The following is a 23,230-nucleotide window of genomic DNA, read 5'->3' as shown; positions in this document are numbered from 1 at the left end:
TAACATTCTGCAGATTTGGCAAGGTGTATGTAAACTTTTAACCTCAATTGTAAATGCATATAATTTCTAATATTAAAAGCTGGTGTATGTGTTTTGTTTGTATTACTTGAGAGATATTCCTATATCCCTTTACAAGGCTTCTGTTTTTGTCACACGAACAACCTGTAAACTGATTTTAAGTACATGTTTTGGCTAATTTTGAGTTGAACGTGACCGAACATTATGAGTTGTTGTGGTTCGGATCAACAGACCAGTTCACTGAAAAAGCAAATCATTAGACTGATTATCAAACTAATATGAATTTATATGTGTAAAAGGTTTAATTAAGCTACCCACAAGTCTCTGAGGCACTGGTAGCAGTGAAAACCAATAGGAAATACAGCACAAAGATGGCCATATTTTGTTTTTCTCCAGTGAGTGTGTTTATGTAATTCTTACCAAAAGATAAAGCTCTACACAAAGTCATCGCTAACAGATGCAGTCAAAATCTATGTAGTATGTTACATAAGGCAAAGGTAACATTGAGGGAGATAGTGTGTGAGACGAGGGCTACGTGCGCATTTTGTTATTCCAGATGGAACGCTGAATGCTTTGTGTACAGACATAGAAGGCTTTATCCTCTGTGTAACTGATGGTGGATTAAAACAACGTTAGGCCAAAGGTCAAGCCCAAAACCAAAGCCGCATCTTTAAATTTTCTAATCTATCAGGTATTCAGGGAGGAAATGAAAGTACAGCAGGCTCTGGCTGCTTTTGAAATAAAAAACATAATTCACTCGAACAAAGCTGCAGAACATTGTGTTTTGGGCAGTGGTGTGTGATGAAAGATGTATTACCGAATCAAAGTCCTTCCTCAGAGTGTACCAAGTGATGTCATGCTAGTAAATTTACTCAAAACATGCTTATTTTACCTACAGGAATACTAAATGCTAAAATTACAAGTTACATCAGCGTGTCATTGAGTGATGTGTTATCTAACACCGTATTTATTTGAGCAGAGAGAATAGCTAATACTGGCTTTTTGTGGTCGTGTAATTGTCCTCTAATGAGTATTTTTATGTTGTGGGTGTTCAAGTTCTGTTCTGTTCAGTCAGTGATCCTGAAACAGTGGAAATCTAGGTGGACAAAGAAAAAATCTGAACTTTCAGAGCGAAATGAAGTATGGAGGCAGTATAATAACCTTTATGAAAACTCTGGCTTTAGAGTATACACTGTAAAAAGTTTTCACCAGATTTAACTTAAAAATCTAAGTTCCGCAGCTGCCTTAAGTTTTTAAGTTAAATCAGCTTAAAACTACAAGTCATTTTAACTTATTACAATAAAAATTAGTTGATTTAACTTAACATTTTAAGGCAGCTGCTAAACTTAAGTTTTAAAGTTGAAACTGGTGAAAACTTTTTACATTGCTAGTGGAAAAAAGCCCATTATTACTGTAACCTTAACATTTAGATTTGCATTTGCATACAGATACTTGCAAGGCAGCAGATGCTTGTTTTAAGCTTTGGTCAAACTTTACCATTTGTGACCCTGGACCACAAAACAAGTCAAAATTATTGTTTTTCACGTTCATGACAAAAATCATTAGGATATTAAGTAAAGATTATGTTCCATAAAGATGTTTTGTAAATTTCCTAACCTAAATTTTTCAAAACGTACTTTTTGATTAGTAATCTGCATTGCTAAGAACTTAATTTGGACAATATTAAAGGGTATTTTCTCAATATTTAGATTTTTTTGCACCCTCAGATTCTAGATTTTCAAATGGTTGTATCTCAGCCAAATATTGTCCTATACTAACATACACCAAAAATTTAACCCCTATGGCTGGCTTTGTGGTCCAGGGTCACATTTGTCATCTTTCCAGTGTAATTCATCCAAAAAGAAAAGACTAGCCTACTCACAATTTGCATTTATGAAAATAAATGAGAAAAAAAAAACACATCAGAACTCAGTATGCAAATATTATGATGTAGTCGCTATAAAGAAATGTCAAAGTTTTCACACATAAACTATGTTTTTAGGAAAATGCTCCTCCATAGAGTTAACTTTTCTAACTGACTAATGAGTTTATGGTTACCAAATATGTTCTTTCTGAGGTAAATGTGACGCGACATTGTTTACAAGCTGTTATATTGACGTCTTTGTGCTATTAAAACACTCATCGAGCGATTATGAGTTGTACTCATTCTTTTAACATACCTTCGGATGTTCATTAATGTTTATTTCTTGCTGAAACTGGTATTAAAGTGGAGGAGATGCTCGGTTCATATCTCTTCTTTTGAACTGAGACACCACAGTAATCTGTCACTCCACATTAAACAGAGCCAAAACGGTATTTATTGTCTGAATATTGTAATAAAATGGACAGAATTTGAAATCTTAGACTTCGTTTCATATCAAAAGTAAAAAAGCACAAAGCTTATCGCGATTTATTGAAGAAGAGGTGTGCTAAAATGTTCCGTTCAAGCTAGACCAATCGATTCTTGGGTCTTAAGAATCAATATCGTTTTGTAAAAATGAGAATCGATTAAAACCAGCCCTATTAATCACAAACACCTCACCTACAAAGTACGTCCGAAGTTTCAAACATTTCACAAATAATATATAATAATATATCTTTAGTACTGTTATTAAGTGCTTAAGTAATTGTTAAAATGCATCCATTTGCTGTAAAATTGAACTACACTGTTCATTATGTACTTGTTTCATAAGTTGAGAGTACAGTAGGTGTGGTCTTGAGATTTAATGACAGTGCACAACAATACAGCAAGCAGCTGTAATTGCAGATAATGAAATGTGGTTTCTACAACACCAGAACAAAACACAGATCCACAAAGGGCTGAATGATGAAATAACAATGTTGTATATGTATATATAAAATCATAAAAATGTTTAAACATTGTGGCGCAACACGAAAGACTGCAAAATGTGCTAAGTGTACAAATGTAATTTTATACATAACTAAACCAATATATTCTGTTGGAGTTGTAATATGTTGCAATCACCCATGAAAAGAACGAACTGAAAACGGGAGACTCCCTGTAACGGCGTCCGCCTCGCTAACAGAACTGACTCATAGTTTGGCCGTAACTCTTGTCCGGAATAGATCCTCTTGCATAAACTGAAAAGTTTCAGCATCATGTAAACAAATATCACATTTTATGCAATAACTGATATTGAATGGCATTCAAGTGATAGGAATGGACAGAATGGAGCTACAGAGGTGATTCCAGGAAAGCTGCTAAGTGACTGACTTGCCTTAAAAGGACTGTAAAATGACTGAAGAAATTATACTTAATGGTTAAATTACCATTTGTTCCTTTTTCTTCAACCAATGCAGTGTTGAATAAGAAGTTGACTGATCATGTGCGTAAACACTACAGCTCGAACTTGTGACTTGAGCGTGTGTATTATCCACATTAGGTCATTGCTCTGTTTTGTGGCTTGTAGTTAAGGCTTTATCCCTGAGCGTGATCTAGCATGTGAACAATCTAATGTATAAGAAACAGGAAGGATGCATGAATACAAAGTTAATCTTTGACCCGTATAGTGTGATTCACGGCATTAATGGTGTCAAGAAGTTGACATCAGTTCCCTGCTTAAGCTCGGAAGCTATGGTTTTGTGTATCAAGCTATTCTTCCCTGTAGCACCTCTGGGTAAATGAAGTCATGTTCTTTCTACATAAACCATTCAAAGTGGGTATCTTAGTGCTAAGTTTGTGCACGCAAGCTTATGTCAGTGAGTCTTTGGCTCTCTTGTCTTATCAGTAATTTGAGTCAATGATAAGTCGACTATTGTGCTGCTTGTCCTACATATCAAGACCTTTTGTTTATTCTTGTCTGAAAGCTAATGTAGCTGGCTAGTCAGACGGTGGCCTAACGGTGATTGAGTTTGACCATACCTCCGAATGAAACTGACTCAAACAGACTTCCAAGTGAAAGAGTTTTAAAGTTAAAGGAATAGTTCATCCAAAATGGAAAATTACTCAACCTCTTGTCATTCCAAACCTTGTAAGACCTTCGTTCATCTTCGGAACACAAATTAAGATATTTTCGATGAAATCAAAGAGCTTTATGATCCTGCATAGACGCAACTTATACGTTCAAGGCCCAGAAAGTGGTTCAACCTTAATTTTTTGAATAAAGTCATTATTTTTGCTTTCTTGGCACACAAAAAGTATTCTCGTGGCTTCATAAAATGAAGGTTCAACCACTGATGTCGCATGGACTATTTTAACGATGTCCTTACCTCCTTTCTGAGCCTTGAACATGTCGGTTGCATTGCTGCAGGGTCAGAAAACTCTTGGATTTCATCACAAATATCTTAATTTGGGTTTGGAATGACATTAGGGTAAGTAATGACAGAGTTTTCATTTTTTGGGTGAACTATTTCTTTAACCAAACAAATATTGAACGTCTACAGTGCTTATTGTCAATAGAAATGGAATATACTGGAAAGGAAAATAGTTGGAAAGGCACTTTATTAGGCAAGATGTGATACTAACAATGAATTTGGATGTGCCAAACTCTTAAAAATAAAGGTTCCAAAAGGGTGTTTTTGCAGTGATGCCATAGAATGACCATATTTGGTTCCCCAATAGAGCCTTTTAGTGAACAGTTCTTAAAAGAACCATTTTGAAGAACATTTTACAAATCTAAAGAATCTTTTTTGACTATAATGAATCTCTTCTCCATTTGAAAGGTTCTATGGATGTTCAAGTTTCTTCATGAAACCAAAGAACCTTTCTTAAGAGTGATGATGCCTTTCAGTCTCCATATACACTCTTAAAAATAAAGGTTACAAAAGGGTGTTTTTGCAGTGATGCCATAGAAGAACCATTGTTGGTTCCCCAAAGAACTTTTCAGTAAACTGTTGCTTAAGAACCATTTTGAAAAACATTTTAAAAATCTAAAGAATCTTTTTAAGCTATAAAGAACTTTTCCTGCATTTGAACGTTTCCATGAATGTTCAAGGTTCTTTATGGAACCATTGATACCAATAAAGAACCTTTATTTTTTTTTTTAATTGTTGATGCCTTTCTGCCTCCATATACACTGTTAAAAATAAAGGTTCCAAAAGGGTGTTTTTGCAGTGATGCCATAGAAGAACCATTTTTTGGTTCCCCAAAGAGCCTTTCAGTGAACAGTTCTTGAATGTACTATTTGGAAGAACATTTTAAAAATCTAAAGAATCTTTTTCTGCATTTGAAAGGTTCCATGGATGTTCAAGGTTCTTCATAGAACCATCCATCTATGCTTGTAAAGAACCTTTATTTTTAAGAGTGTTAATGCCTTTCTGCCTCCATATACATTCATAACAGCAAAAGTTCCAAAAGGGTGTTTTTGCAGTGATGCCATAGAAGAATCATTTTTTGGTTCCCCAAAGAACCTTTCAGTGAACAGTTCTTGAATGAACTATTTTGAAGAACATTTCAAAAACCTAAAGAACCTTTTTCAACTTTAACGAAACTTCTTTAAAAGGTTCCATAGATATTCAAGGTTCTTCATAGAACCATCAATGCCAGTAAAGAACATTTATATCTAAGAGTGTACTGTGTAATTTCCTTACTTTCAGGTTTCAGCTTAAAAATCTTTAAATCTTTAATTGATTCATTAGCCTTAGTCATTCTGCTGTGCCTTAGGTTAATAATAGTGATAATGTCTAGATTAGCAATTCCAATGCTTCAAAATCATAATGAAATTACCAGTTTATCACAACCAAGATCTGATACCCTGAATGTACAAAGACGTAATTCAAACCGAAGATCTATTACGCCCAATGTTTGTAACAACGTGAAAACGTTGACATAGCTTCTTATTGCAAGATTAAAACTCTGTCAGTCTTTTTAAACGTTACATAACCCCAATCATCTAAGAGACACACTGTGAAGACACATTGGCTTATGTAACCCTAATGATTTACTCTGGAGCCAAGAGTCCTTACGTTTGTTTAGAGACACTTAAGAGGTAGGTGCTAATTCAGCGACTGTTCAAGTGGCTTTTCGAGGTCTTCGTTTTCACATGAAATTCTATCTAAATGTTGTTAAATTTGGGCGGGTTTTATGAAAAGGTCATCCTCTCAGTTACTGTTAAATGTATTGTCTGTTCACAGTTGTAAACTGACCATCATCTGTTTGTTCGACTTCCTCCGAGTAGAAATGTTGTTTGCTCCCGTACAGTGAGGAACAATGTCAGGAGTGTTGTTTCACAATACAGACCCCCTTTATGATTACCCGACTCACTCGTAAATGCTCGCGACCATTCGCTGACCCTGCAAGAGGATGTGTGTCTACATTATTAGTGTTTATTAAAGTAAATCGGCAACAGCAGGCAGTCACCTCAGGCGAAATGAACGAACGTTTGGCAAATTCCGTTATCCCTAAAAGGCAGACATGAGGCAATTTCTCCATAAAACCTGAACCTGGGCACAGAAAGGCCATTTTGAGCATCCAAGAGCCAAATGACTTAATGTGCGTTAAATCAATCCATGAACTCATTGGTTGAGATTAGCTTTAAACAAGAACCGATCGCATTTTTCAGACCAGTCGTCACCATTCACACACAAGCTCTCTAATTGACTATCAGACAAACAAAGCGATCGTGTGTTATTCAAATCCAGACTCCAAAGCGCGTCAGTGGACGTGCTAAGTGACTCCTGACAGCCCATTTGTTTTAGGCCTCCCACTAAAGAGATTACCAGAGGCAAATACCATCAGTGAAGGGGGTTCACAGAGATAAATGAAGGTATTTGTTTAATACAGACTTACTTTCTTTATGCAGCTGCCAAGTTCTAGATGAAATGGAGAGGGGGGTTAGGGCAGTGGAGCTGGATAAGACACAGTCTAAAAATAAAAGATGATTCGGGCAAGTCGCCCACATTTGGGGGATTTGTGTAAAGAGCTTTTGAGTGATTCATTGTCAGTGGAGGAAAAACACAAGTAGTTGGACTAATTGACCTGTGTATGGGTGAATTGGTGTGTGTGTTTATTGAGCGCCTGTCTACCTGGAATTTATGGAAACAATTTTAAGAAAGCTCTCTCATAATCACATCGGCATGTGTTGTGGGTTTAGGTTTTGTAACATCTCGTAGTGTGGAACAGCAAGAAGAAAGAGAACAAATGCCATTGTCAGATGCAAATCTTACACAGACCTTTATTGTTCGTTTAATAGTTTTTTACACCACATACTGTACATACAGGCCACTGCAGTCCTTCTCAAAAATATACATCCATTCTTCTAGATTACAAACATTTTGAAGTGGTCATAACATACTTTAACCTTCTTAAACAGTTCATTCTCCTATACATACTTTTCACCTTCCGTCTCAAAACACCATATTGGTTTTTTACCAATGCATCAAACCGTTCTACTTCATGAAGACACTACGAAAGTAAAAATAAGAGCAAAATCCATCATGGGTTGCTAATATCAAGTAGTGCCAATCATTAAGTCCATCTAGTCATATCCAACTCTAGTTTCCTTCTAGTCTCACGTCAACATTTCTCAAGCCCTCATTCAACATTCAACTTTTCTTCTACACGACAGTCTGTTTCTACGTCAGCTTTCTGCTTTGACAAGCATGTACATGCACTGGGCTCTCATGATAATACAGGCAGGACTCAACAAGTAAAGCTCCATGCAAGATGCTACATTGAAATACTCATCCATCATTTCAGGGGGGTGGAAAACTTTTGGCTCAGGTTAGATTTTTTTTTTTTTATTACGAAAATAGCTAATTTTCCATTTGGATAGTTTAAAATCATTTTGTCTTGATAAAAATCTGATTTAAATATAAAATGGAGCAGATAAAATGGGAATGTACTTGTAAGACTTGCCTTCCAGTAGAGCTCTGAATCAGACATTTACAAAGTATTCATTGCTTTGGACATTTCATCTTTTCTTTTCTCAGTGGGTGTTCTTCCCTTCTCAAAGCTAAACACAGTGCTTTTAATGAAAACAAAGAAAGAGCTACAGTAAATATCTTATTGAAAAGTTTTAAAAAAGTAAAACTTTAATTACAAAAAAAAAATCAATATTAATAAAATAAACAAAAAATGACCAAACTAACAGTAAACAAGACTAAACGTGTGATCTTGCGCTTTTACACAAATCAACGTGGTGATTTAAAGAGTGCGGGATGTGTCTTCAATCTTCAGTCCCTTGAGATCCACACAGTCGCCTTTTGAATACTGTCTTTCTGGTACTGGTGCGGCCCATGTGGGCCTAGGAGGGTTTTGGGGGGGAGGGATTTGGTAATAATAGCTGCCATTGTGGACAGTAACACAAAAACACTGCTGTAGAAACACACAGTCCATACACACACATAAATACAAGTCCTCCGCACGGTGCTCCATGTGCACCCTGGGATAGCTTAGTCTTTACACCATGGTCTCCTTTCTTTTCCCCAACGAGCAGATTGAACGCTTGTCCTTTTTGGATTTGCGGGGTAGGAAGGGGGCGGAAATTGAAGATGATGAAGAGGACGAGGAGAGGGTGGAGGTTGCGGAGGGCGTGGGGCTGGGAGGCTCCTCGGAGCTTGGGGACGAAGGTGCGGAGGCAGCGGCCCGTGGACAGTTCTCATCTGTCTCCTCCATATGGATGATGGTGGAAACTGAAGATGAGCGGCGTTTGGTGCAAACGTCGGTACTGGCAGGGGTGGACAAGGATTCACTCTCAGGGAGCGGCGAATCTTTTTGGGTCGACATGGCAGTGCGTAGACAGTTGAGCCACTGTTGCTTATGGAAGATGTCGTTGACCTGCAGTGTGTGGGACTGACCCTGAGACGGATCCTGGAAGCGTACCCGGAAGATGTTCTTGGCTAGATGAGAAAACATATTCCAATGAGCAAAAGGAAACAAAAAAACAATGGGAATGAAGGAAAATGTGTGGTCAGACGTTGATCAACCTTACCTTTATCGGCGTTACTAAAGGCTCCTCGGAATGAGCCGCCCATGCGAACGTCTCCGTCCTGCAGGTCTTCCAAAACGAGATCCTGCACTGGGATTGGCTGGCGGTACACCTGGAAACAATGCCGATCGTTTCTCGTCACAGGCCTAGTCAAGACCAGAACCTCCGTGAAGAGAAACAAATGCAGCTTCTGAAAAGAGGGCAAAGGAAAAACAGAGATCTGGTTATTGACAAGTTGTTTGAACAGTGGACGATTTGCAAGCATTAACAGTTTTCTCTCCTGGCGCTCTTAAAGATTCCAGATTCCCTTGTCATGTTTGAGAGACAAAGAGAGCCTATTCCTTTCGTCCAATTGCCTTATTTGGAATATGCTGGCTTTTGTGTTTATATTCTTAGAGACTACAAAAACACAAGTGACTTGCCCCCAGCAGACTGTTATGGGTGTGTTTGTATGGAGGACAAAAACTCACCGTGCCACTTTTGTTGCGAAGTTCCCCGTGGCAAAGCAGGCTCTTGCACTGCTCTATGCGAGGGTCTTTCTGTCTGTCGTCTAAGTATTCCAGCTTATCGATATAATATTGACACTCAGACTCTCCTTTCTTCATGTTTATGTCAGCCAACACAGCCTGAATGATGCTTATCTGCAGATGAGGAACAAAGGCAGGATTAACATCAAATTTCACATAAATGAGTCATTTATTTGTCCTAGATTTGTCTCTGTACTTACCGCCTGCTCAAGGCTTGCTGTGTCTGGATGATCTGGTGGTGTGTGTCTTAAAATCTCTTTCAGAAGAAGAGGATATTTGACTAGTCGTGAGCGAGGGATGTCTAAGAAGCTCCACAAGTCTAGTTTCCTGCTGAACGGTGACTCAATGCAGCGCTGAAGGAAGTCCTGAACTCTTGGGTCTTGTTTCTTTTGGTCAAGCAAGGCTTTGGCAGCAAGCTGGTTACTGCAATATGCCCTGTACGCATTTAACCTCGGCAGCTGTGGAGGAAAACGAGAGTTAGTCTTCTTGCTCAGACAACGTCTTTTATAATACTGAAAAGACAATCAAGAGATTGATGCTTACCCAGTCCACAACAATCTTGCCGATCTGTCCCACTGTGCCATCTTGGCCTGTAGCCTTCGCCAAGTGAGCGAGAAGATCTGATTGGGTAAAGAATAAGTATGTTAAGACTACTTGTCATCATATACACTATTATACAAATTGTCTAATTCATTTATATTAATCACCTTCATGAAGAGGAATATAAGCATCCAAGTCTCCAAAGATGGCTGTGAGCTCCTCCTCCGACATGATAGAAAGTTTCAACATTGGGTCATGGTACGCCTGGACACACAAAATGACAAAATGATGAGTAAATAATAGCAGCTTCTAATTTTACCAAGAGAGAGACATTTTTTGCTATAAATGGAGGAAGGAAACGAGCCAATATATCAGAGTCTGAAAGCACAGCCAAGAACTTGTTCGGTCTGTTTGCTTTGAATGTTCTAACAGAAAAATGTAAAATGGACAAACCTTCCGGGCTAATTTCAGGTCTTCAATCAGGTCCTGTTCTCCTCGGGACAGCTCAAAAATAGCCTGGAAAGACAAAAACGAATGGTTACATTTATAACCAAGAAAGTTGTTTGGGTATTTTTAGTTAAGACCCTACATGTCTGATTCCTCTCTTTGGTGGGAAATATTTGAGGGGCTCGCAGTTTGCTGTTATGTCTGATTACTAGTTCTAGTTGTGAATGAGAGGTGGAGGCTTTGTGCGTCAGACTGGTCAGTCTGTGTTAACACTGTACGTCTGACTCTGAGACGCCAGAATGCAGCCGGACTCATTCCGCTCCATTCCACTGCGTGCCAAAAGCACACGCCAAAAAAACACAGCCAGACAGAGAGAGAATGAAAACAGAGTGAGAGGAGGAACACGGCGCTTTCCAAGCCCCGGGCCCTTTGGGTTTAATAAGTCTCACAGGCCTGATTCAGTAGCGTCTGGCAGGGGGACTGAAAGTAGATTTAATAGTCTGGGTTCTTCAGTGCTGTCTGGATTCAGTAGCTCTGACTGTACTCACCTCTTGTCTCTTAATCTCTTTGGTGGAAAAGGTTCCTTTCTGATGGACGTCCAGGGTCTCGGACCAGAGCGTGCTGTTGCGTCGCTTGGGTGGCGTGGGAGCCGCGGCCTTGCTGCAGGGTTTCTGCTGGGGCACGCCCGGAGACCGCCCGTCGCCCCGAAATGAGGCCTGGAGGGTCTGGCCGAAGCGTCGGACGGCCCCATTCTTCACGGGAGAGATGAGGTTCGCCAGCGAGGTCACTCGGCCGAGAGGCCGCACACGCTTAGTACAGGGTTCCTATGAAACACAAGGACGAAAATAAACGTTAAAACTTAATCACCCCCTACTGACCACAACAGATTCCTTAGTGTTTCATTAACTGCCGACACGAGAATGTTTAAAATTAAGCACACATAAACAGAGGCTATCGCATGAGTCACTGGACACAGTTGCGGGTGTGAAGGGGTCAACCGGAGGTCAGGGTTATTGCTGTTTCTTGGGTGACAGACATCTAGGCGGAAGCTCCAGCCTCTGGAGGCAGCAGGTGTTATGCCAATCACGTGAGATTGACCCCCTCAGCAAAAAAAATAATTTATATATATACACACACATACACATACAAACATGAACAAAGACCCCTCTCTGACTGCAACCCTGGAGACCCAGGGTTCAAGAGGCATGACTGGAATGTAGGAGACCTCGGTCAGCTGTCCAACACTGATGACCCACACACACACTCAACATCACAGCCTAACTATAGCAAACAGGCCCCCTGATCAGGGTGGTTGTTCACTTAACAGAGATAAATTTGCTCTCTCTCAAGGAGAAGTCTAATAGCTGCTGGTTGTGTGTATTTATGTGAGTCAGATGGACCACCATGGGGAGTTACAGATTTGACCTGAGTCTTAAAACAGGGTACTCTTTACTCCCCTCTACCCTGCTTTTCTCTCTCTTTTCCACCATTAAGAGCTGTTTATGGCTTCGTGTTGAGGCAGGCCCTGCAGCCCTTGCGTGAGAGAGACAGGCACACCTGAACCCCCTAGAAGAGGGGGAGGTGAGTGCTCTCAAACCCTATATCCATAATGACTGGGCCTCCAGCCAACTTCAACAGACCTGAGAAGAGGGGGGGAATCAAAGCGAAGGAGATCTGAGACATTGATCCTACACTCTGAAAAATTCTCCTACCATTTCTGGAACAATGTGAGCTTTGTCGTGAAAAAAGCATTTGCGTTTTTCAAACCGCAAGAACAAAAAGCACTATGTGCTTGCACTTTTTAAAAATGCACATTTTCCAGTGCTAGATGGTTTTCCAGCTGCTGAAAGTATATTAAAAAAGGATGTGTTGTTCTCATCTTGGCAAAGTGAAAACAAGGAGCCATTCCTCCGACCAGCGGAGACAGCTGCTGAGCAGATCTATGACTTTATTTTAGCAGGAACTGCAACTGTGGCCAAAGACTAACTGCACTTGGCCACCCTGATCCGCCTGCCTGCCCTTCCTCGGCTGTAACATATCATACAAGTAAACATGAAGACCACAACTGAACCTTTCTTCACCGGTGGCCAAAAACACAAGATGTTGAGGAGACTGACCGCAGAGGAAGCAGTCTGGCTCAGAACTTAATTCAAATGAGAACAGCAGTACCTATGTGAGACATTACTGGCTCTAGGCAAATAATCAGTGTTGCTTCTGCCCACTGCACTCTTCCTGCTATTTAGGGAAAACCTTTTTTTTTTTTAAATGATAGATTATCTAATGGAAAGGGCAACATGTAGGCAGATGGATAGACTGATAGTGTGGTTATTTCTGGTTGTGTTGACTCATGGGAACCCCCTGGGAGAGTCACATTGGGAGAACTTAGCAGGGGGAGGCCTCCCCCACAGGAACTAGTGTTTAGACTACTGCTGTTTAGTAATGTGTGAGTGTATTTGCTTAGCTATACATTGGGGGCAAAATTGTCACTATAAGTTGGCTAAACCTGATAAAACTTTTCAATGGGAATGGCCTCTAAAAGTAAAGGACTATTAAGTAATACAAGTTTTTATATTAAAAATTGTAAATGATCCTTTAGGGGTACAGATAATCTTTTGTTGTCATTAGCTGTAAATAAAAACGAGAAGTCAATCGTATTTTTCATGTTCTTTCCTCAAAATTCATCTAATGGACATATAAGATGTTACTGGCAAGCCATGCATTTGATTACCTGAGGGGAACTAAACTGTAGTTAATGTCCCTCAGCCTTGAGCCACAACTTCCTAAAAACCTCCTGATTCATTCATAATTTGCTACTTCTGCTTTAGCCTTCCCGACAACTAAACCATTTCTGTGGCCACTTCCGAATCCGACTTGAAACCGCAAATAGGAATAGCAGCCTGCTGTCGAGAAGTAAGATAAAAACCTCTTTCTGGGGGTCTTAAATGCATTTCTAAATCCTCAGAGCTGGGCTCAAGCACACCTGGGCTATGGGCTGTGATTGCTTTCAGACAGCTGGAATGTTCTTCATCTCTGTGTGATCTCACACCTTCAAAAAAAAAAAGCCCTAAGGGGTCTCTCAAACCATTAATATACACCCAAACACAGGCTTTAAACTTCCCTGTATAGCCACCAAAACTGACAATTAAAAATAAAAGTTAATGATGTAAACCAGTAACTCGATGACTATAGGTGAGAAGACCTTTAGCCTTGTCTCTCAAGTCTCCCACCCTTGAGAAACACACCTGAGGCTCTTACTCCTTTAAAGGCAAATGTGTGTATGAGATAACAACAGGGCAAGGTTCTGAGTTGGCTGATAAAGAAAGTGAAGGAACTCCAACATTTGTATCATGCAAAACAAGAAACAACAAAAAAAAAAAGCAGAATTTGTGATTAATCGCCTTTGGGTTCTCACCTCTAGTTCTTTGTAAATCTGGTTCTGGTAGTCTATCTTCTGTAAAGTCCGTTTGATAGGTACCACACAAGGTTCATCGTAAGCCACCATTTCTTTCAATAAAATCCACTGGTTGGTTTCTGTTATTTCCAAGGGTCGGCAATAATCCACAAGTGCTTCTTAAATATAATTGTGATGTAACATAGCGCTGTCCCCCAACTCGTGATTGTCCGCCTCAGCGGAGCTTTCTAACTTCTAAACACACTCTCGGTGTGTGTGTACTCTAACAATCTCTAACTTTGTTCTAGGGATGTGAACGGTAGGGAGTGCTCATATACCGAGAGTTTTAAAAGGGTGGAGTCCAAATGTAAACTCACCAATGGCAGGAGAGTGGAGGAGGGGATATGTAAACGAATCTGAAGAGACAAAGTCTGACTATCTCTGCAACCTTATATCAACAAAGCAAGATTTCGTCTCCCTAGATATTACTGAATCAGAACATTTCATGGCTCATAAAGCAGGAGAGCTTATAAACATTTCAGAAAAGCTTGTTTATTAAATAATCCTTTTTATTTTTATAATCTAATTTTCTGTCTCAAAAACTCTAATTAAAGCAATTTTGGACTAACTAACTTCATATTTGCAGTTAAAATTTTAAGATAAAATGGAAAACAGCCCAGCTTAGTGTTGAGTGAAAGCAAGTCTGTTTCTATTTGCAATGTGGATTGGTTTATGTATGTCTTTGAGTTGCATGAAGGGTGTAAAGTACAGGCATATTTGCTTTGAGATCTGCCTAATGAAGAACTGGGTCGTTATCACCCACTCATCAGGGGGGGAGGGGGGATGATCAATTACAATATCAATCAGGGCTGAGGGGGTCACACGCACACAGTGCACTGGTGGCTGTCTGTGTATTGGAGGTGTGTGGGGAGGTCTGATAAATCCAAAAAGTTTCAGTGGCCCGAACCAGAAACTGACCAAGACCACGCCATAAACAAATCCTGCTTAACAAAAGCTGCTTTTCTCTGTCTGTTTTTCTCAGCGTACACAAAACATCACACATTAGGGTGAACAAAAACTAAACTACAAACCCAAAACTTTTACTGCTACCTTCCCACACTTTCAGCAGAGGTATTTACTTCAGCTGCGCAAATGGACTGCCATGATGTATCGGCACGTTTTAGCAGAGATTTGTGTTAAAAAGTGTGAAAGGGTTGGGATGTGTGCTAAGCAAATGGAGATGAACGATGTGCAGACACTAAACTTACCCTTCTGTGTCAATAAAAAAGTGTGAAACAGGACATGCATTAGTGTGTTTGGATCAGGACACCTTTCACTGCTTAGTGGACGGGTCAAACAGAAGAAGCGTTATTTGTGACCCTGCACCACAAAACCAGTCTAAAGTAGAACGTAGCAATAGCCAACAATACATTGTATGGGTCACAATTAACAATTTTTTTCTAGCAAGTAAAGATATTTTGTAAATTTCCTACCATAAACATATCAAAACTTAATTTTTGATTTGTATTATGCATTGCTAAGAACTTCATCTGCACAACTTTAAAGGGGATTTTCTCAACATTTAGTTTTTTCTTGCACCCTCAGATTGCAGATTTTCAAATAGTTGTATCTCAGCCAAATATTGTCCTATCCTAACAAACCATACATTAACGGTAATGTTATTTATTCAGCTTTCAGATGATGTATGAATCTCAATTTAACTAAAACTCAATTTAAAACAACTAATCTGTGTATTTTCTAGGGCTGTGAAACGATTAATCGCATCCAAAATAAAAGTTTATGATTACATACTGTATGTGTGTGTACTGTGTGTATATATAATGTATGTATAAATACACACACAAACATGTATATTAAAGAAAACTGTTTTAGATTTATATATAAAATATTTATAATTCTATATATAATCTAAATTAAATACAAATATAACTATCCACACATATAAGTATTTTTAAAGGCTATACATGTATGTGTGTGTATTTATATATACATAATAAATATACACAGTAAACACACATTTAGTATGTTAACATAAACTTTTATTGTGGATGCTCACAGCCCTAGTATTTTCATTTCATCACATTTATGAACTTTATTTTGTATTATCTGCAACTAATTGCATCCCAATTGTAACTGTATTGAAAACCAGCTAAAGCAACACTCTTTAAAACGTCACCTTTCGTGTTCCACAGAATTACAAAACTCATACGGGTTTGAAATAACATGAGGGTGAGGGAATTGCCACATTTAATTTTAAGATAAACTATCCTTTTGACAATCCTTCTCAGTTCCACAGAACAGCAATTTGCAACATCCTCTTATGAATTAAGAAACTGAAAGCGCAACACAAATTGGAGGGCTAATAGATAAAATCACGTAAATCTAAAATTGTGTAAAGTTATAATGTGAATTGCAGTAAAACATGTCAGTATATATGACCCTGAACCACAAAGTCTTAAGTAGCACGGGTATATTTGTCAATTTCCTACCATAAATATATCAAAGCGTAGTAATATGCATTGCTAAGAACGATATTTGGACTTTAAAGGTGCATATTTTTTTTGCACCCTCAGATTTCAGATAGTTGGCCAAATATTGTCAGCATGGCTTTAATCATGTGACTTCTCAGCACATAATGGTTGTGCATTGAATATTGGTGTGAAATCAATAACAGTGTTTCCTACATTACTTAATCCTTGGGGAGACACTTTCGTTCTGTTCCCGGCGTGTTTTGACGAGAGGTGTGGCAGCCATATTGCATGAGAGCGCGGTTCAGCCTGCACCCCCTGCGGGCTAACACCTCGACACACATGACAGCTGGACATCTGGGTGTGAAGCACAAACACAGCACTCCTACTTTGGTGCTAAACACCAACACACAAGAGTGACTCACTTCATGCGGGCCTTGTGCGAGCTTGCCTAACGGGAAAATGTGAGCTAACTTGCTTCAATCTGATAAAGCTCTGTTGAATAGGCAGCGAGTGGAAAGGTGAGCAGTGGATCTTAGTTCTGCCCCCTGGTGGAAAATTCAATGGCATTGCAGTTCAAGTAACTGATGGAATTTTATTTCTTTGTGTGTTCCAGAATGCATTATCTATACTTGTAAAGATAAGCATAAAGAACACTTTTTTTTCACAAAAGTTTTTTGAAAGCTTTCTGTTACTGTTTGATGAAATTGTATCTCACAAGGTACCAAGTACTTATCTACTGTAACAGAGGTGTGGCTGCAAGACAAGCCTGTACATGGGAATAGGTTGTAGGTGTGTGTGACGTCTAGTTGTGTAGGTGTACATCAACACAGGAACTTTTTTCTCTCAAGAATAACACATAACATCAATAACATCTACTTTATGGCCCAGCCACCCATTTTTTTTTCATCCACTATTTGGGATCTTATCTGCTTTTTTCCTTCCCTGCGATATGATCCTTCATGATACTTACTAAATGTAAATATTGATACCTATCATGTGTCCCAACCCTGTTTGAATTTCTTCTGAGGAACAAAAATAAGACAAGTAGATGTTTTAAACACTACTGTAAGGCTTCTGCAGACTTGGAATTCAGCTTAAAAATCATACAAGCCACTTTTATGGTGTGTTTGCATACTTTCTGAAGATAGAAATCCCCAGTTCCCATTGTAATTGAAAGCATCTACTTTCTTGCAAGCATCTACATTGCTCAAAACATCTCTGTGTTCCACAGAAGAAACATAATACAGATTTTGAAAAACATGCGGGTAAGAAAATGGCACGTTTTTTTTATTTTAAGGCGAACCATCTCTACAACAATCTCTGTTCCTGAAAGTCATTTGCAACATCCTCTTATAAATAAAGAAGCTGAAACTGAAACCTAAACTGGTTTTGGTGTGATTTGCAGTAAAACGGTAATGTTTTTTAGTCACATTATAGAATAGTTTACCTAAAAATTTAAATTCTGTCATTATTTACTCACCCATATGACCATTGTTCATCTTCGGAACACAAATTAAGATATTTTTGATGAAATCCTACCACGTTCAAGGGCCAAAAAGGTAGTAAGGACATCATTAAAATAGTCCATGTGACATCAGTGGTTCAACCGTAATTTTATGAAGCCATAAGAATACATCTTTGATGCATCGAAGACTGATTTAATAAAAAATCTTTTCATTTGTGTTCCAAAAATGAACAAAGGTCTTACAGGTTTGGAATAACATGAGGTTGAGTAATAATGACAGATTTTTAATTTTTGGGTCATTTTTGGGTCTTTTTAACATTACAATTACAGTGGATTCGCTAAACGCATGGAACCATAAATTGCTTTTCAGTCGTTTCTTGTTTAGTTGTGTGGTTAAAACTCCATGTACAGAAAAACACATAAAATCACACACATCCTGATGTCAAGTATTTTTAACTAAGATTGAGTCAGCACATCCTCAACAGAGGTGGTTGCCACTAAACAGAGCAGGTAACTAATAACACACCCCTCTGTCCAGACACACAACACCGTCAAGACGCATCCCACACACGTGTACAGCCTCTTTTCCTTCTGATTCTCACAGACTAAGACAATGTATTGCAACCTGGCCTGAATCGGATCAGACTTCAAGCTGCGCAAGTTAAATTAGTCACGGAGTGACTATTTTGTGACCATTTAAAGACACTTCTGCAGTTGCATTATGCAGAATCTGATGTTCATGATGAGAATGTAAATTCATCAGAACACGGCCCTGAAGGGAGTGCAGAGACAATAAAGAGGGTACCTGCAGGACAGGTGACTGTACAAAACCACCTCCCCCAATATGCATTCTCAAACATCTGCTCTGGGGAAGGGAGATGGGAACTTTTGTTTAATCCACTGTCTAGCAAAACAAGTTTCACTCTAAAGTAGTCTGGCTCAGAATGGACAAGTGACTGAGAAATTTCAAAGATGTGAATTGAAGGCGTTGAGGCCTCATTCCTCAAGTCATTCCAAACCTGCATGACTTTTTCTTCAGTGGAACACATACAATATTTTTAAGATTTTATTTATTGAATATTATACTTAAAGTTTATATCATAAGTTAAGTCAGTCGGGTCCAAAAAAAACCGCAACTACCACTTTCAAGGCCCAGAAAGTTAGTAAGGACATCAGTGGTTCAACCATAGTTTTACGAAGCTACGAGAATACTTTTTGTACGCAAAGAAAACAACTTTATTCAACAATTTCTTCTCTTTCGTGTCAGCCTTTAAGGCTCTTTCATGACAGTACCATAACACATTATTCAATGCAACCTCTTTGACGCATCAAAGACAGGCTGATTTCATCAAAAATATCTTAATTTGTGTTCCGAAGATGAATGGCGGGAGATGGAAACGTTTGTTTAATGCACTCTCTAGTGAAACAGGTTTCAGTCTAGAATAGTCTAGGTCAGAATAGACGTGAATGAATTATTTCAAAGATCTGAATTGAAGGCACTCATTCATCCAGTCATTCCAAACCTGCACAACTTTATTTAGTGGAACACATAAGATATTTTGAAGATTTAATTTATTGAAACTTATAGTTCACATTGGGTCCAAAAAACACAACTACCACTTTCAAGGCCCAGAAAAGGAGTAAGGACATTGTTAAAATGGTCCATTTGACATCAGTGGTTCAACCATAATTTTATGAGGCTACAAGAATACTCTGTGCACAAAGAAAACAAAAACAACAACTTTATTCAACAATTTCTTCTCTTCCGTGTCAGTCTTTAACACTCGTTCACGATAGTACCATAACACATTACTTGGTGCAACCACTTTGGCGTGTCAAAGACTGACTGATTTCATCAAAAATATCTTAATTTGTCTTCCGAAGATGAATGGCGGGAGCTGGGAACTTTTGTTTAATGCAAAAAAAGTTTTTAATGCAAAAGAAAGAGTGAAAGAGTGAAAAGTTTCAGTCTATAATAGTATAGGTCAGAATAGACAAGTGACTGAAGTATTTCAAAGATCTGAATTGAAGGCACTCATTCATCCAGTCATTCCAAACCTGCACAACTTTATTTAGTGGAACATAAGATATTTTGAAGATTTTATTTACTGAAACTTATAGTCCACCCACTGAAAGTCAATGGGGTCCAGAATAATCTATCTATCTATTCTAGCAATATTATATACTAATGGATACAAATGGATATGCCAATGCTGGGCATTTTGTTGGGATGTTGTTTTTGTGTAATAACCTTCACCAGCTTTTTTTCCATTGCTTAAGGCATAAAGCCTCTGGTGAATCAGAGATCTCTCATCTTGTAGGCGCAAGATTGATGAGAGTCATCTCAGTTATATTGTTCTCCTATCTGTCAAAGTAAAGAAGATCTGGGCGTGCTCAGTGTAACCTCTTGCTAAACTGTAAAAAACATTGGGTTGCTATGGACGTGTATTAATAAGTCAACTGTTCCTTTCAGATGGAGAAAAGTATGAAAATAAACCAGAGAGGAGTCAAATTAAACAACTTGTTAGTTTACATAGGAGCGCGTCATAATTAAGTCTTTGCTGAAATGAGGATAATTACTGACAGTAAACATGGAAAGTTTATGGGTTTGAGGAAAAATGACCTTTCGGTTTATCAGTGGAGAGATCAGTTCTAAGATTAAATTCCTCCAGTTTAAGGTTAAAAGGCTTTGATTTCTGCCATACACAAGTGATTTCATCTAGGATTGCTGTGCAAAATGGCTTTGATTTTGCTGACAAATACGGCAGAGGGGGGCTTTTATTTTTGACCTTTCTTGATGTTGTTATTATGAGACTTTGATGTTGTTTTGAGGCATGCTTTGGACTTCAGGGAGTAATTTGAAAAGACCTCTTAATTTGTGCATTTCAAATAAATCTAGCCAAATTTGCCCTTGCAAAAACAATGTTGTTTTGCTGGTTTTCTTACCTTGAAGTCAAAGCTGCATAAACTGACTGCGTCCGCATCGTCCTTCTCTCTGCGCTTGCGTTTCTGCAAAAAAGAAAACAGCCTTTAGGAATCTAAAGCACAATACACATCTAAACTAAAAAGGGACACTTGCAAAAAAAATGTAAACACTCTCTGGCTTTGAGAGAGGAACCAAGGAAGACGTTCTTTTGTCAACTTCTCTACATTTTACTGAAGAATATGCAAAGTGCTACCTGAAAAGTCAGTGTTATTACGAGTTACAATGGCTCCTAAGGAGGTCCAGTAAGAGTCAGGAAGGACATCATTATCCCTCAGGCCTTTTAGCACCTGTGTGTGTGAGTCGGGGGCTGGTGGGGCATCTGGCTAGTGAAAATTCTACCTGTGGAGTGTGTGCAGGGTGTGAAGGGGTTGTAAACATTTCTGGAGCACTGCGATGGCCAATGAGAGCCCTCAGGGTCTCTGTTATTGGCCCATGTTCTCTTTACTGGGCTTTTCCCAAAGCCACTTAATGAAACCATTCAACACAGGCCATTTAAGACAGTTTAGTTGGTGGCTGAGTTATAGCTTAATGAACCTCCCAAGAAGACTTCAGCTCCTCCATATAACTAAGCCCACAAGGAATCAGCACTTTATTTCCTGTATTATAGTGAAACCACATTTTGTACTTTATTTAATAAAAGTTATGTAATAATTATGTACAGTTGAGGTCAAAAATTTACATACACCTTGCATAATCTGCAAAATGTTAATTATTTTACCAAAATAAGAGGGATCATACAAAACCTGATTAATTTTTTCACATATAGACATTTACATACAGTCCACAAGAGAAAATAGTTGAATTTATAAAAATTGCCCCGTTCAAAAGTTTACATGCGTTTGATTCCTAATACATTGTTGTTACCTGAATAATCCACAGCTGTGTTTTTTGTTTAGTGATAGTTGTTCATGAGTCCACTGTTTGTCCTGAACAGTTAAACTGCCCGCTGTTATTCAGAAAATCCTTCAGGTCCCACAAATTCTTTAGTTTTTCAGCATTTTTGTGTACTTAAACCCTTTCCAATCATGACTGCATGATTCTGAGATATTTTTACAATGAGGACAACTGAGGAACTCATATGCAACTATTACAGAAGGTTCAAATGCTCATTGATGCTCCAGAAGGAAACATGATACATTAAGAGCTTTTGAAAACTTTTGAAATTTGAGTAAATTGAACTTTTGTCTTCTGGGAAACATGTATCTTCTGTAGCTTCTGAAGGGCAGAAATTAAAAAATATATGTGACCCTGGACCACAAAACCAGTCATAAGGTTAAATTTTACAAAACTGAGATGTATACATCATATGAAAGCTCAATAAATAAGCTTTCTATTGATGTATGGTTTGTTAGGATAGGACAATATATGGCCGAGATACATCTATTTGAAAATCTGGAATCTGAGGGTGCAAAAAAATCAAAATGCTGAGAAAATCACCTTTAAAGTTCTTCAAATTAAGTTCTTAGCAATGCATATTACTAATCAAAAATTACATTTTTATATATTTATATAGTAGGAATTTCACAAAAAATCTTCATGGAACATGATCTTTACTTAATTTCCTAATGATTTTTGGCATAAAAGAAAAACCAATAATTTTGACCCATACAATGTATTTTTGGCTATTGCTACAAATAAACCCCAGCGACTTAAGACTGGTTTTGTGGTCCAGGGTCACATATGAGATTTAGGCAAAGTAAAAATGTAAACTTCTTTATTCTGTTCAAAAGTTTACACCCCTGGCTCTTACTGCATCGTTTTTCCTTTTGAAGCATCAGTGAGCGTTCAAACCTTCTGTAATAGTTGCATATGAGTCTCTCAGTTGTCTTCAGTGTGAAAAGATGGATCTACCACAAGTAAAGTGTGAGGTTTCTGGATACTAAATATTTAAAAATGGGTGATAGTTTAAACCCAAATGTGCCTATAATCTACTTTACACTTCTGTATTCCCAAACAGGGCTAGTTTGTAAGTCAATTAAGGTTTTGTTTATGAGACCAGTATCTATTGAAAAACACCCATTCTTAATGGCTCCGCTGCTAACAGAAGTAATGTCTTGATGAGCTCTTTGTTTTCTTATAGGGTGAAAGCATTTGTAAAGTCATGTGATCAAAACCAAACACCCTACAGCCAGCTTACCTCAAGTTTCATTGAAGCAATGAGTAGATTAGGCTAATTTAGGAGGAACCATTCGGAACCATTCATGGCGAACAAGTTGGCAAACACACTAAAACAATAAATGACAAGCTATCATTTAGCAAATCCCTATTCACAGACAATGGAGAGAATTAATCAAGACCCTGACTGGAGAGTTTTAGTTAACAGTAAAGATTGCTGGCCAATCAGAAGTTAAGCTACTGAGTGAATCACAGGTCACTCATGGTGTTTGGTTTTGAATGTTTTAATGGATAACGCACATAAGCGGCTGCTTTTGTGTTCACCTTGGAATCGTCACCTTGGAATTATAAGGTTCTGTCT

General features: G+C 38.4%; 1 protein-coding gene across 2 annotated transcripts in view; it reads right to left on the bottom strand.

Annotated features, from left to right (window-relative positions):
- Nucleotides 1-7,123: 7,123 nt before the first annotated feature.
- Nucleotides 7,124-23,230, bottom strand: part of net1 (neuroepithelial cell transforming 1) — a 36,032-nt gene continuing 19,925 nt past the window's right edge. Inside the window, exons 3-11 of one of the 2 annotated variants that reach the window (XM_073838669.1) lie at nt 20,715-20,777; nt 10,969-11,244; nt 10,427-10,489; nt 10,141-10,237; nt 9,977-10,053; nt 9,634-9,891; nt 9,377-9,547; nt 8,910-9,096; nt 7,124-8,817 (exon numbers count right to left, since the gene is read on the bottom strand). In XM_073838669.1, the coding sequence (XP_073694770.1) occupies nt 8,378-8,817; nt 8,910-9,096; nt 9,377-9,547; nt 9,634-9,891; nt 9,977-10,053; nt 10,141-10,237; nt 10,427-10,489; nt 10,969-11,244; nt 20,715-20,777 (1,632 nt within the window). In that variant the 3' untranslated portion in view covers nt 7,124-8,377. Of the gene's footprint in view, nt 8,818-8,909; nt 9,097-9,376; nt 9,548-9,633; nt 9,892-9,976; nt 10,054-10,140; nt 10,238-10,426; nt 10,490-10,968; nt 11,245-13,832; nt 14,098-20,714; nt 20,778-23,230 lie in introns of those variants that run through there. The other variant, XM_073838670.1, reaches the window with a different exon arrangement.

This window comes from Garra rufa, chromosome 4 (assembly GCF_049309525.1).
Source record: "Garra rufa chromosome 4, GarRuf1.0, whole genome shotgun sequence".
In the NCBI taxonomy this organism is placed as follows: Eukaryota; Metazoa; Chordata; class Actinopteri; order Cypriniformes; family Cyprinidae; genus Garra; species Garra rufa.
This window is presented reverse-complemented; position numbering and strand designations above follow the sequence as displayed.